We start from the raw sequence: 13,021 nt of genomic DNA on the forward strand, positions 1-13,021 counted from the left end.
AGGGTTTTCGATGAGCCCGGTCTCATGTCCTCAACAACTTCTTCCGTCTACGCCAGGGGAAGTTCCTCACAGTGGGCCAGTACTGTGTACTTTTCCGCACCCTTTCGTCTGAACTCTCCTGGCATAACAAGGCTCTGGTGGCTTCCTTTTGTGAACGCCTTTCTGGGCGGATCAAAGACGAGCTGACCGGTCATGACAAACCCACCTCTCTGGATGACCTAGTGTCTTTGGCCACGCGGATTGACATCAGGGGCAAGGAGCATTCTGAGAGAAGACCTTTACACCTTTCACCTAAATTCCAAAAACCGGTCTCGCAACAAGTCTCTGCCTCGGCATCCACCCCAGAATCTATGTAAGTGGACCAGGTGACGATAGTCAAGACTCGCCAGGAGGTCCGCCGCGCTGAGGGACAGTTTGTTGTGGCAGTTTGGAGCATGTAATCCGCTCCTGTCCAGAGAGACCAGGAAACTCCAGAGCCTAGGATCGCTTGGAGAGGTCATCCTGGGCAAGAATTCTTCCTCTCCATCTCTGTGTAATACTATTGTAGGAACTCGAGGATTCTGATAGCGTGGGGCAATGAACAAACAGAGACGGGTTTCTTTAGTGCAAATATTGTATTTGTGCAACAGCAATAACACCCAAAAACAATATACAGATAACCCGTAGTGACATACAATGAAATAAGTCCAGCAATATTAAGTCTTTGAAACCTATATAGCAAAGTCGGCAATGTTCTTACAACGGAGTCCTCACACAAATGTGATCAAAAGGAAAGTCCGACACACTGGTGACGTGGCTTGATACAAACACTGCGGGTGTAGTAAAAGTCAGAACCAGGTATGCAGTAGCCACAGGGAAGTCCAAGATCAAGTTCACAAGTTAATCCTAGATGTAGCGTAGATTCAGGGAAGTCCAGAAACAAGTTCACATTTAAGTAATATTCCAGTAAATAGTTCCAGCAGCCCTCACCGGAGGGAGTGAACGAAGGGTTAAACAACACAGTTCAGAAACACAGTTCTTACCGGGTGGAGTGAGGCAAGGGTTAAATTCCAAAGTCAACAGGTTAATGATAACACAGTGAGTGTAGCTTACATAGGCAGAGAATGTCCAGAGCCAGGGGCTGCTGCTGAGAAACAGGTGAAGATTAACCTGGTAAATACACAAGAGATCTGGGAGATAATAGTAGGATAAGGCAGCTAGACTGAAGGGTTACGGAAGCAGAATACTCCAGCAAGGAAGCCAGCACCTGAGCCGGGTTTTAAACAAATGTACAGGAAGTAGGGCATACAAAAACAGCAAACTCCATCTTAAAGGGCAAAATCATTCACAAGGTTACCTAGAAAACCCGGAATACTGACACTCTGACTCTCAGTATCGATATCCTGCAGCAACATCCATTTTTTCGAGACTGCTTATCTGTATTCCGGTGCTGCTGGGAATCTCATCCAACAAGCCATTGTGGAGCAGTATCATATTCCTATCTAACGTCTTACAGATCTGTTGGCGGTTTCTTCGGTGGATGGGAGGCCCCTTTCTGAGTCCATCCTGTTCGTCACCGAGCCCGTGGTTCTCCAGATACAAGTAGATTTTCTCCGAGTGTAACATTTCTATGTGCTGTCCGGTCTCGCTCATCCTTTGTTGCTATGACTGCCTTGGCTACAGAGACACGAGCCGGTCTTGAATTATAGTTTGGGCGAGGTGCTCCGCTGGGGTCAGGAGTGTCACAAAACCTGCCTGGTTTCTGTTCGTCCAACTCGACCTCTGTCCACTCCATCTTGTCTACCTGGCTTACCGGCACCCTACAGGTTATACGCTGACGTCTTTGACAAGAAGGAGGTTGAGACCTCATTCCCGATGCCTCACCTCCCCGTGGTATAATCTACCCCCTTTCGTTGGCCGAGACCCATGCCATGTCTGAATACATTGAGGAGAATCTTGCTAGGGGATTTATCCAGAAATCCACCACTCCACCTGGAGCAGGATTCTTCTTTGTTAAGAAGAAGGTCGGCTCACTTCGACCTTGTATCGACTATAGGAGACTAAATCGAATAACAAGTATTCTCTGCCTCTCATCACCGAGTTGTTTCATTACCTCACAGGCGCTAAGATCTTCACTAAGCTTGCCCTCCGTGGAGCATACAACCTTATCCGGATCCGCCAGAGTGACTAATGAAAGCTGGCATTCAACACTTGGGATGGCCACTACGAGTAACGGATGATGCCCTTCGGACTCTGCAACGCATCACAGTCTTTCAAGAGCTGGTGAATTACATCTTCCGAGATCTTCTCTACACGTGTGGTGGTGTACCTGGACGATATCCTGGTGTTCTCTTCAGATGTTCCCTCACATGGGAGAGACGTTCGACAGGTATTGCAGAGTCTCAGGAAGAATCGTCTGTATGCCACATTTGAGAAATGCGTTTTTGAGCAGACTTCTCTTCCCTTCCTGGGATACATAATCTCGGAGACCGGCCTTAAGATGGATCCCGAAAAGGTGTCTGCCTTTTTAAAGTGGCCCCGACCTGAGGGGCTGAAGGCCAATCAGCGGTTTCTAAGGTTTGCAAATTATTACCGCCTGTTCATTCCTCATTTTTCTTCCCGGGCTGCTCCCATTTCTACCCTGACCCGCAAAGGGGTTAATCCCAAGGAATAGACGTCCTAGGCGGAAAGTGCCTCTGTGTCCTTGAAACAAGCCTTCTCTTCTGCTCCGGTGCTGCCTCGTCCTGACTGTAACAAGCAATTCTTCCTGGAGGTATATGCTTCTTCCTCAGGTGCCTGGAGCAATCCTCACCCAGAAATCCTCGTCCGGGCGAATGGTGACCTGTGGTTTCTTTTCCAAGCTCTTCTCTCCCTCGGAGAGCAATTATTCCATTGGAGATCGAGAACTGCTTGTCATCAAACTGACGCTGGAAGAATGGCGATTATTATTAGAGGGGGCCCTGCATCCGTAGGTCATCTACACGGTTGCCAGGTCAGAACTAGGAGGAAAGAGAAAATACAAAATCAGAAGACAAGAGTAGTCGGTAAACAGGCCGTGATCACAAGAAGAAACAAAATAGACAAGCTGGGAGCTGAGCACTGGGGACTGAACCAGAGGAGAACAAGGCTGTATCTGGCAGCTTCCGGCATTATGCTTTGAGCTTTAGTAGAATGTAGTGCTTTCCATTTGAGTTAAGTAGGGAGCGTGTTTGACTTTGGAAGAGCGGATTTTGCTGGATTATTTTATGGAAGCCATGTTGCTTTTCAAGAGCCTTTGAGCCACTACTGATGTGGAAACCTTTGTTTATCCATTGACAGATGATGGACCTGAGTGAGGGCTTTTGTTGTGAGATGAGTAGAAGTTTTTATTGGTATCATTTTCGCCTATATAACATTGTTGGTGGATTTATATTCCATATTTGTGAGGCAGAATGAACAAACAGTTGAACACCATACTTTACTGGTTCATGCTATGAAGTTTTTTATTAGACTGTGAACTGTTATTGTCTTGGTGAATAATTCAATGTTTTCACATAACTTGCCATTTAAACTGACAGTTTAAGTATAAATGTTCAAAAGTATAAATTTCAAGAATATTTTATTCAAATATCTTTTTTATTTACTTAACAGATGACTGTACCAGGAGATCCGAAGGACAACTGACATCTTCAATTTTCAAATCAGATGATCTTGAGATCCCACAGGATACAAGTGAAGTGAATGCCATTACTCCAGATATACCATCATCCCTTCACAGCAAAGATCTGTCATCTGATCCTTTGAAACATGTCCCATCTTCTGCTTCATTAGCAACAACTAAGGAAAATCAAAGTCACAAAATAAGCATTAAAAAAGGAACTGCTTCTAAAGCTAAGAAGCCATTTTTACATTCAGAATATGGAAATAGTTTTCCCCTTGAAAAGTCTTGTTTTAAACATCAAAAAATTCACACAGCCGAGAATAGATTTTCTTGTTCTAAGTGTAGGAAATGTTTTAACAAGAAATCAAATCTTGTTAGTCACCAGAGAACTCACACAGGGGAGAAGCCTTTTTCCTGCTTAGAATGTGGGAAATGTTATACTCTGAGATCAACTCTTGTTAGACATCTTCAAACTCACAAAGGGAAGAAGCCATTTTCATGTTCAGAATGTGGGAAATGTTTTAACCAGAAATCAAATCTTGTTAGTCACCGAAGAACTCACACAGGAGAGAAGCCTTTTTCCTGCTCAGAATGTGGGAAGTGTTTTGCTTCAAGATCAACTCTTGTTATACATCTTCGAGCTCACAAAGGGGAGAAGCCATTTTCATGTTCCGAGTGTGGGAAATGTTTTAACCGGAAATGGAATCTTGTTATACACCAGAGATCTCACACAGGGAAGATGCCTTTTTCATGTTCAGAATGTGGGAAATGTTTTAACCAGAAATCAGATCTTGTTAACCACCAGAGAACTCACACAGGGGAGAAGCCTTTTTCCTGTTCAGAATGTGGGAAATGTTTTACTTTGAGATCAACTCTTGTTATACATCTTCGAACTCACAAAAGAGAGAAGCCATTTTCATGTTCAGAATGTGGGAGAGGTTTTAACCGGAAATGGAATTTTGTTATACACCAGAGATCTCACACAGGGAAGATGCCTTTTTCATGTTCAGAGTGTGGGAAATGTTTTAACCAGAAATCAGATCTTGATAAGCACCAGAGAACTCACACAGGGGAGAGGCCTTTTTCCTGTTCAGAGTGTGGGAAATGTTTTAACCATAAATCGGTTCTTGTTAAGCACCAGAGAACTCACACAGGAGAGAAACCATTTTCATGTTCAGAATGTGGGAAATGTTTCAACCAGAACTCAGATCTTGTTAAGCATGAGAGAACTCACAGAGAGAAGCCTTTTTCCTGTTCAGAATGTGGGAAATGTTTTGCAAATACATCAAATCTTCTTAGTCACCAAAGAACTCACACAGGGGAGAAGCCTTTTTCATGTTCAGAATGTGGGAAATCTTTTAACCACAAATCATATCTTGTTATACACCAAAAAACCCACACAGTTGGGAAGCCTTTTTCCTGTTCAGAATGTGGGAAATGTTTTATGGTGAGATCAAGTCTTGTTACACATCTTCTAACTCACAAAGGGGAGAAGCCTTTTTCATGTTCAGAATGTGGGAAATGTTTCAACCGGAAATTTAGTCTTATTACACATCTTCGAACTCACACAGGGGAGAAGCCATTTTCTTGTTCAAAATGTGGGAAATGCTTTACAGAGAAATCCAGTCTTATCAAGCATCAGAGAATTCACACAGGAGAGAAGCCTTTTTCATGTTCAGAATGTGAGAAATGTTTTATGGCGAGATCAAGTCTTGTTACACATCTTCTAACTCACAAAGGGGAGAAGCCTTTTTCATGTTCAGAATGTGGGAAATGTTTTAACCGGAAATGTAGTCTTGTTACACATCAAAGAACTCACACAGGTGAGAAGCCATTTTCATGTTCAGAATGTGGGAAATGTTTTACTCAGAAATCATATCTTGTTAAGCACCAGAGAACTCACACAGGGGAGAAACCATTTTCATGTTCAGAATGAGGGAAATGTTTTACAGAGAAATCAAGTCTTATCAAACATTAGAGAAGTCACACAGGGGAAGAGCCTTTTTATATTCTTAATGTGGAAAATGTTTTACTTGGAAAGACATACTTTTATATAAAAAAAATAATCTTCCTAATCATTGAGTGTGTCCTTTAGACTGGAGGCAGCTTCCTGTGACAGAGAACAATGAGACAGGTGTCCTTCCTGATCAGTGAGAGAACTGTTCTCTCCTCCATCCCCACACTTATCTAACTGGTGAAGAGCAGGAGAGGAAGGTACCGGGACCTGTACCAAGGCTGCACGTCCTGAGATGAGCAGCTGAAGAACCTTCCAGTAGGTCAAGGACCTTTCAGATGATATAACATTGGTTTACATATTTTCAAAAGTTGTTGGGTTCAGTTATGAAATGAGTAATTTCTTAATGATTTTGACCTCCTGAATTCAAATTGGACAAGGAAAATGTTTAGTTGTTTCTTGTTTCTATGATATCAGAGTTTTTTTCCTATTACTGCTGCATATAATTAATGCATAAAAGTTTCAGTACTTTGAAACATTAATATTTTTGCAAATATACAGATGCAGAATATTTTGTTATGCCAATTTTCTGATATTTATTCAGAAGCAGTTTAACAACCATTTGAATAACTAAAACCTGTCCTAAACACTATTGCGAATTATAAACAGTTAAAGAAATTGCACTACAAAATTTAGTCCTCATTCAGTGACTACTCTTTTTTTTTGTTTGTTTCTTGTACTTCTGCTTCGTATCATCTCTTACAATTGTCCAATAGTAATCTCCAGGCATTGATGGATTTATTTTCTTTGATATCTTTTCTCCTTAACCGCAATATATTGGTTAAATCTCTCACCGTGCTCATCGCTCACTGCTCCGCAGTTTGGTGGATAAGAGTCTAGAATGGAAGAAATTAATCTTTAAGGACATGTTGCAGCTAAGATCCTTTTTTTTAGGAGAATTACCACCACCTCTTCATTGTTACTGTTTCTGCTCTTGAGTTTCCCCAAAATTTGTCACCACTAATGCAAATGTTAACCATGCAGCCTTTTCCTTGCCCTGCAACAAAGGAAGAAACTCCTCATCTTAAAGAAGCTTACTAATCTGAGGTCCAATAAAGACTCCTTCTTTTATCTTTGCTTCCCTTAACTTTGGAAATTTATCAGTGAAGTGCATGAATGCTTTTACATTTTTATCCATTGCCTTTAAAAAGTTCTTCATTAGGCCCAACTTGATAAGATTTTGTTACCACCGTTGCCTAGGTGGGTCAACAAATTCTGGATGCAGGACAGTGTTACTCCCGTGCTGAAGTTTATGTTGGAGAGGCCAGTCTCTTTTATTGTAGTGATATTCTCTTGCACGACTATCCCACTCACATAGAAAGCAGCAGTACTTTTGTGTATCCACCTGTGTATCCACCCTGGAGACCAAGTAAGGGGGCAAGCGCCTTGACAGCATGTGAGAACAAGCGGATGGAGGAGCTCCGGCCAAGCATCTAGCTATTTATCCGATATAGGACCTGACGATCATCCTGAAAATCGCCATACATCTACTGGATTACTTTGAGTGTGGAGGTGCTTTGCTCCAGGGGGAAAACATGACTAGGAAAAGCTACAGAAAGACGGCGGGAGAAGCAAGCTTTCAGCTCCAAGATCTGGAGCCAGATTGAGCAGGGGAGACGAGGAGGGAAGTGGTGGCCAGGCTGGAGCAATTTGCCTGCACAGAAACACAGGTCTCAGCTGGTGATGGTGGCCTTATAGCAGCTAAGCCGCAGCTATGTACGGGCTCCAGAGCGGAGGAGTTGGATGAGGAAGTGAGAGAGGCAGCCACGTTGATGGAGGATCGAAAAGACCGCAAAACTGCATGTGGCACAGTACTCACTGCCCCACGGCCTAATCTGCACGATTGGGACATACAGTTACCTGAGGAACCTACTTACAAGATGTTTTCATGGTAGTGGTACATAGAGAATTTACAATCTGCTTTGAATGTACATTTTGGTGGTCTTAAAGATGAGAGAGCAGGTATATGTCACAAACTGCAGAAAACAGCAGGGACAGTGGAAGGCAGTCAGCACCATTGAGGATCAGATAGCCGATACAAGCAATGAGAGCAGGCTTGCAGCACAACAAATATCAGCACAACAAATATCAGCACAGCTGGCAAAAACATATGCCCTTGAAAATGGATCTAGGTTCAATACTATACCACTTATTGGTGTGCTTGAAAAATAGAAGGCTCCTAGACTACTGAATTCTTTGAAAACTCGCTGAAATTAATAATTGGGCTTGAAGGCTTAACTCCCCCTAAAGGCTGTAGAACGAGTTCTTGTGCTGGCTGAAATTGTACACTACCAGGACATAGATATTATCCTGCAGCAGTCAAGGGATCACCCAGATGTAACGATTAACGGATCCAAAATCTGGATCTTTCCAGATATTCTATAGAAGGGCAGAAACGAAGAGCTTGATATCAAAAAACATCTGAGAGATCTGTATATTCTATATTTAATTATATACTCTGCCAAGTTAAGAGTGGTAGCCTGAAGTACTGTGCACATTTTTCAAGATTCAAAAGAAGCCCTTCACTGGCTGGATATGAATGAGAGTCATAGCACAAAATAGGAGAAAAAAATAACTTTGGAGGAATATATCATATATTAACAAAAATGGGCAAACCCCTTACTAGAATCCCTCACTAGTAAGTCATAAAATATAACTTTTATTTTTACTTAATTAAAATTACTGCAGAGTTTATCTAAAATAGTGTCCCTAACCTGTTAATTTTTCTTTTATATGGTATGCTATGTTTAATGTAGGTTATGTGAAACCCAAGGAGTCACCAGCTTTACCACAGAATGGGACAAGCACACACTAAAGAAAATGTCCCCCCAACATGTTTCACCGCAAATGTGGCATCATCAGGGTATGGGACATTGGTAGAAAATGGCCACCATGCCAGACACGCCACCTATATATACCCATTGTATATGTATCCACAGCCAATTCTGTACTTTGTATCAATAGTGCAGGAAATGATTGCACAATCCGTTAATGCTAGTCCTAGCTCATCTAAAGAACGACCAATCACATTATATTAGTGTCATAGAAAATATTAAAAATGTCTGAAATCTTCTCACCAAACCCCTCTTCCCACCTCCCTTATCCCATTTGCAGTAAGGATAGGAGATGGCAATGTAAAAAGCTGCTTCTGTGTAAAATGACAGTGTACACAAGAAGCAACAAAGTTAATTACCATGCAAAAGAGAGCTCCTGGTAGCACAATGACCATGGAGTTGTATTGTATATTGTGCCTAGACAAAGAGAGGGGTGAAGAATAGACACAGTTTAACATATGGGCCAGAGATTGAATGAAGATGTGTATTTGCATAGAGATAAAGAGTAGAAAACCTGAAAGAAATAGGAAACATCTCATTAAGCATCAATGAGAATCTATCACAATCATGGTCCTTCACATTTACACATTCCTTTCATTCCCAGACATCTGCTGGACATGGAGGCACTCAAAGAAAATATAGAAGCAGAATTTCTAGAACTCCGATTATGATGGGACATGTATTTTTAGCAGCAGAGCTGTAACTCAACAGTGCAAAACAGTGACAGCAGCTGGGTCATGTTTGATCTCTAAGGAAAGATAAAATCTGAACAAAAAATATGGCAGCACTCACCAACTTTTGTGATCATCCAGCGAGGAGTTATCGCATAAATTATGGATTTAATAAAACCATAAAGGGCTGAGACCAGCCCACAACCTGGCCCATGTGAGGTCATCACAGAGGGAGTGTGTGGCCAGGGCCCAGTTTGGCATGAGAGATCAAACCGAATGATGATCTGGGTTCGTGCTGAGAGATACAATTTTTAGTGTAAGAAGGGCCCACGTTCACAGAACGGCCAAATCGGAGTGCTTTCCTTCGGGTAAACTGAATCGTTTCTGCGATCGGTATAGTAAGTTCTTCTGTTAATCCCTTTTATTTTATGTAACTGTACATGCTGTATTGTTTTGTCCCCTTGTAAAATTTTTCATATATTTTTTTCATAAACACTGCCTCTCTTTGGAGTAAATATAAAATTTAATGGTTCTGTTTCTTTTGCTCTGCATACGTGCTTCGCCCCAAAGCCAAAGATGCTACTTAAAAACTGGTGTCCAATCGACCTGTATTGTATTTTAATAGTTAAAAAAAACTGGTGGTGGCAGCTAATAATTTTTCCTGGGTTGTTGTGGTGTTAGCAGTGATCGTCTGGTGGGTATACAGTAAAGGAAATAAGTATTTGATCCCTTGCTGTTTTTGTAAGTTTGCCCACTGACAAAGACATGAACAGTCTATAATTTTAAGGGTTGATTCATTTTAACATTGAGAGATAGAATATCCCCCCCAAAAAATCAAGAAAATCACATTGTATAAATTGAATAATTTGTTTTGCATTTTGCAGTGAGAAATGAGTATTTGATCCCCTACAAACCATTATGAGTTCTGGCTCCTGCAGACAAGTTAGACGCTCCTAATCAACTTGTTGCCTGAATTAAAGACTGCTGTCTTACATACTTGCTTGTATAAAAGACTCCTGTCCACAGACTCAATTACACTGCTCAAAAAAATAAAGGGAACTCTCAAATAACACATCCTAGATCTGAAAGAATGAAATATTCTCATTGAATACTTTGTTCTGTACAAAGTTGAATGTGCTGACCACAAAATCACACAAAAATCATCAATGGAAATCAAATTTATTAACCAATGGAGGACTGGATTTGGAGTCACCCCCAAAATTAAAGGGGGAAAACACACTACAGGCTGATCCAACTTTGATGTAATGTCCTTAAAACAAGTCAAAATGAGGCTCAGTATTGTGTGTGGCCTCCACGTGCCTGTATGAGCTCCCTACAATGCCTGGGCATGCTCCTGATGAGGTTGCGGATGGTCTCCTGTGGGATCTCCTCCCAGACCTGGACTAAAGCATCCACCAACTCCTGGACAGTCTGTGGTGCAACGTGACGTTGGTGGATGGAACGAGACATGATGTCCCACATGTGCTCAATCGGATTCAGGTCTGGGGAACGGGCGGGCCAGTCCATAGCTTCAATGCCTTCATCTTGCAGGAACTGCTGACAAACTCCAGCCACATGAGGTCTGGCATTGTCCAGCATTAGGAGAAATCCAGGGCCAACCGCACCAGCATATAGTCTCACAAGGGGTGTGAGGATCTCATCTCGGTACCAAATGACAGGCTTCCTCTGGCGAGCACATGGAAGGCTGGGCGGCCCTCCAAAGAAATGCCACCCCACACCATTACTGACCTACTGTCAAACCGGTCATGCTGAAGGATGTTGCAGGCAGCAGATCGCTCTCCACGGCATCTCCAGACTCTGTCACGTGCTCAGTGTGAACCTGCTTTCATCTGTGAAGAGCACAGGGTGCCAGTGGCGACTTTTCCAATCCTGGTGTTCTGTGGCAAATGCCAACCGTCCTGCACGGTGTTGGGCTGTGAGCACAACCCCCATCTGTGGACTTTGGGCCCTCATACCACCCTCATGGAGTCGGTTTCTAACCGTTTGTGCAGACACATACACATTTGTGGCCTGCTGGAGGTCATTTTGCAGGGCTCTGGCAGTGCTCCTCCTGTTCCTCCTTGCACAAAGGCGGAGGCAGCAGTCCTGCTGCTGGGTTGTTGCCCTCCTACGGCTCCCTCTACGTCTCCTGATGTACTGGCCTGTCTCCTGGTAGCGCCTCCAGCCTCTGGACACTACGCTGACTGACACAGCAAATATTCTTGCCACAGCTCGCATTAATGTGCCATCCTGGATCAGCTGCACTACCTGAGCAACTTCTGTGGGTTGTAGAGTCCGTCTCATGCTACCACGAATGTGAAAGCACAACCAACATTCAAAAGTGACCAAAACATCAGCCAGAAAGCATTGGTATTGAGATGTGGTCTGTGGTCCCCACCTGCAGAACCACTCCTTTATTGAGGGTGTCTTGATAATTGCCAATAATTTCCATATATTGTCTTTTCCATTTGCACAACAGCATGTGAAATTGATTGTCAATCAGTGTTGCTTCCTAAGTGGACAGTTTGATTTCACAGAAGGTTGCTGTACTTGGAGTTATATTCTGTTGTTTAAGTGTTCCCTTTATTTTTGTGAGTAGTTTAATTAGTCAGACTCTAACCTCTACAACGTGGGAAAGACCAAAGAGCTTTCTAAGGATGTCAGGGACAAGATAATAGACCTCCACTTCTTGGGTTATGTTTACACGTAGCGTTTTTGGTGTGTTTTTGCACTTTTGCATTGCTTTCAACAGTGAAAAATACATTCACTTGTAAATTTCATTTTAAAATTTTACTACCTTATCTGGCCATGTGGTGTGTGAGACATGATCAGACACATCATGTTTCATTTATGAAAGAGTGACTCTGAAAGTCACAGAGCCTATTTTTACAGGGCCATCAGACGGTCCTTACTATTGTTAAACGTACACCAGCCGGCTATGCTTTGTTCCTATAATGTTATTGGGTATTCAATGACTGCAAAGGCTGCCAAAAATGTGGATGCACCTCAATACCTCTTTGAAGAGACATACAGTGGGTATGGAAAGTATTCAGACCCCTTTAATTTTTTCACTCTGTTTCATTGCAGCTATTTGGTAGATGCTAAAAAGTTCATTTTTTTCTCATTAACCCCTTTAAAGCCCAAGACGTATTAATACGCGTCTGTGCCCTGGGCTTTAAGAGCCTGATAAGTATTAGTACGTCTTTGCGAACGCAGCCTGTATAGCACAGGGATGGTGCTCCATTCCTGTGCTATGCATGCGATCAGAATAAAAAAAGTGAAAGTGGGACAAAGTACAAAAGTAAAAAAAGTGTCAGAAAGTGAAAAAAAAAATTGTAAAAAAATAAACAAAACAATCCACCAAAAATAAAAATATAATGTACCCATCAATAAATATGATTATGGGAAATAAAACAATAAAAGTACACATATTTGGTATCGCCGCATCCAGAACGACCTGACCTATAAAATTTTCCCACTAGGTAACCCCTTCAGTGAACACTGTAAAAAAAAAAAAAAAAAAAAAAAAGCAAAAAACCATGCTTTATCATACCGCCAAACAAAAAATGGAATAACACTCGATCAAAAAGACGAATATAAATAAAAATGGTAGCGCTCAGAATAAAGCAATGCAAAATAAAAAAAAATTCTATAAAATTGCTTTCATTGTGTAAAAGCGTAAAAACATAGAAAAATTATATAAATGTGGTACCGCTGTAAACGTACTGACTCGATGAATAAAGCTACCTTATCAATTTTACCACACGCAGAACAGAATAAAAAAAAAAAAAAAAAAAAGAAAAAACAATTCCTGAATTGTTGGTTTTTGTTTATTCTGCCTCCCAAAAATCGGAATAGAAATCGATCATAAAATGTCACATGC

General features: G+C 41.8%; 1 protein-coding gene across 1 annotated transcript in view; it reads left to right on the forward strand.

Moving 5' to 3' along the window:
* The window catches only part of LOC141174422 (uncharacterized), a 59,251-nt gene extending 48,945 nt beyond the window's left edge, over positions 1 to 10,306 (forward strand). Inside the window, exon 8 of the mRNA XM_073659337.1 lies at positions 3,610 to 10,306. Coding sequence (XP_073515438.1) covers positions 3,610 to 5,555 — 1,946 coding nt within the window. The 3' untranslated portion in view covers positions 5,556 to 10,306. The remainder of the gene's footprint in view (positions 1 to 3,609) is intronic.
* Positions 10,307 to 13,021: the final 2,715 nt, after the last annotated feature.

Source organism: Phyllobates terribilis, unplaced genomic scaffold (assembly GCF_046119375.1).
Source record: "Phyllobates terribilis strain yellow unplaced genomic scaffold, ASM4611937v1 Scaffold_13__5_contigs__length_258822181, whole genome shotgun sequence".
Taxonomy (NCBI): Eukaryota; Metazoa; Chordata; class Amphibia; order Anura; family Dendrobatidae; genus Phyllobates; species Phyllobates terribilis.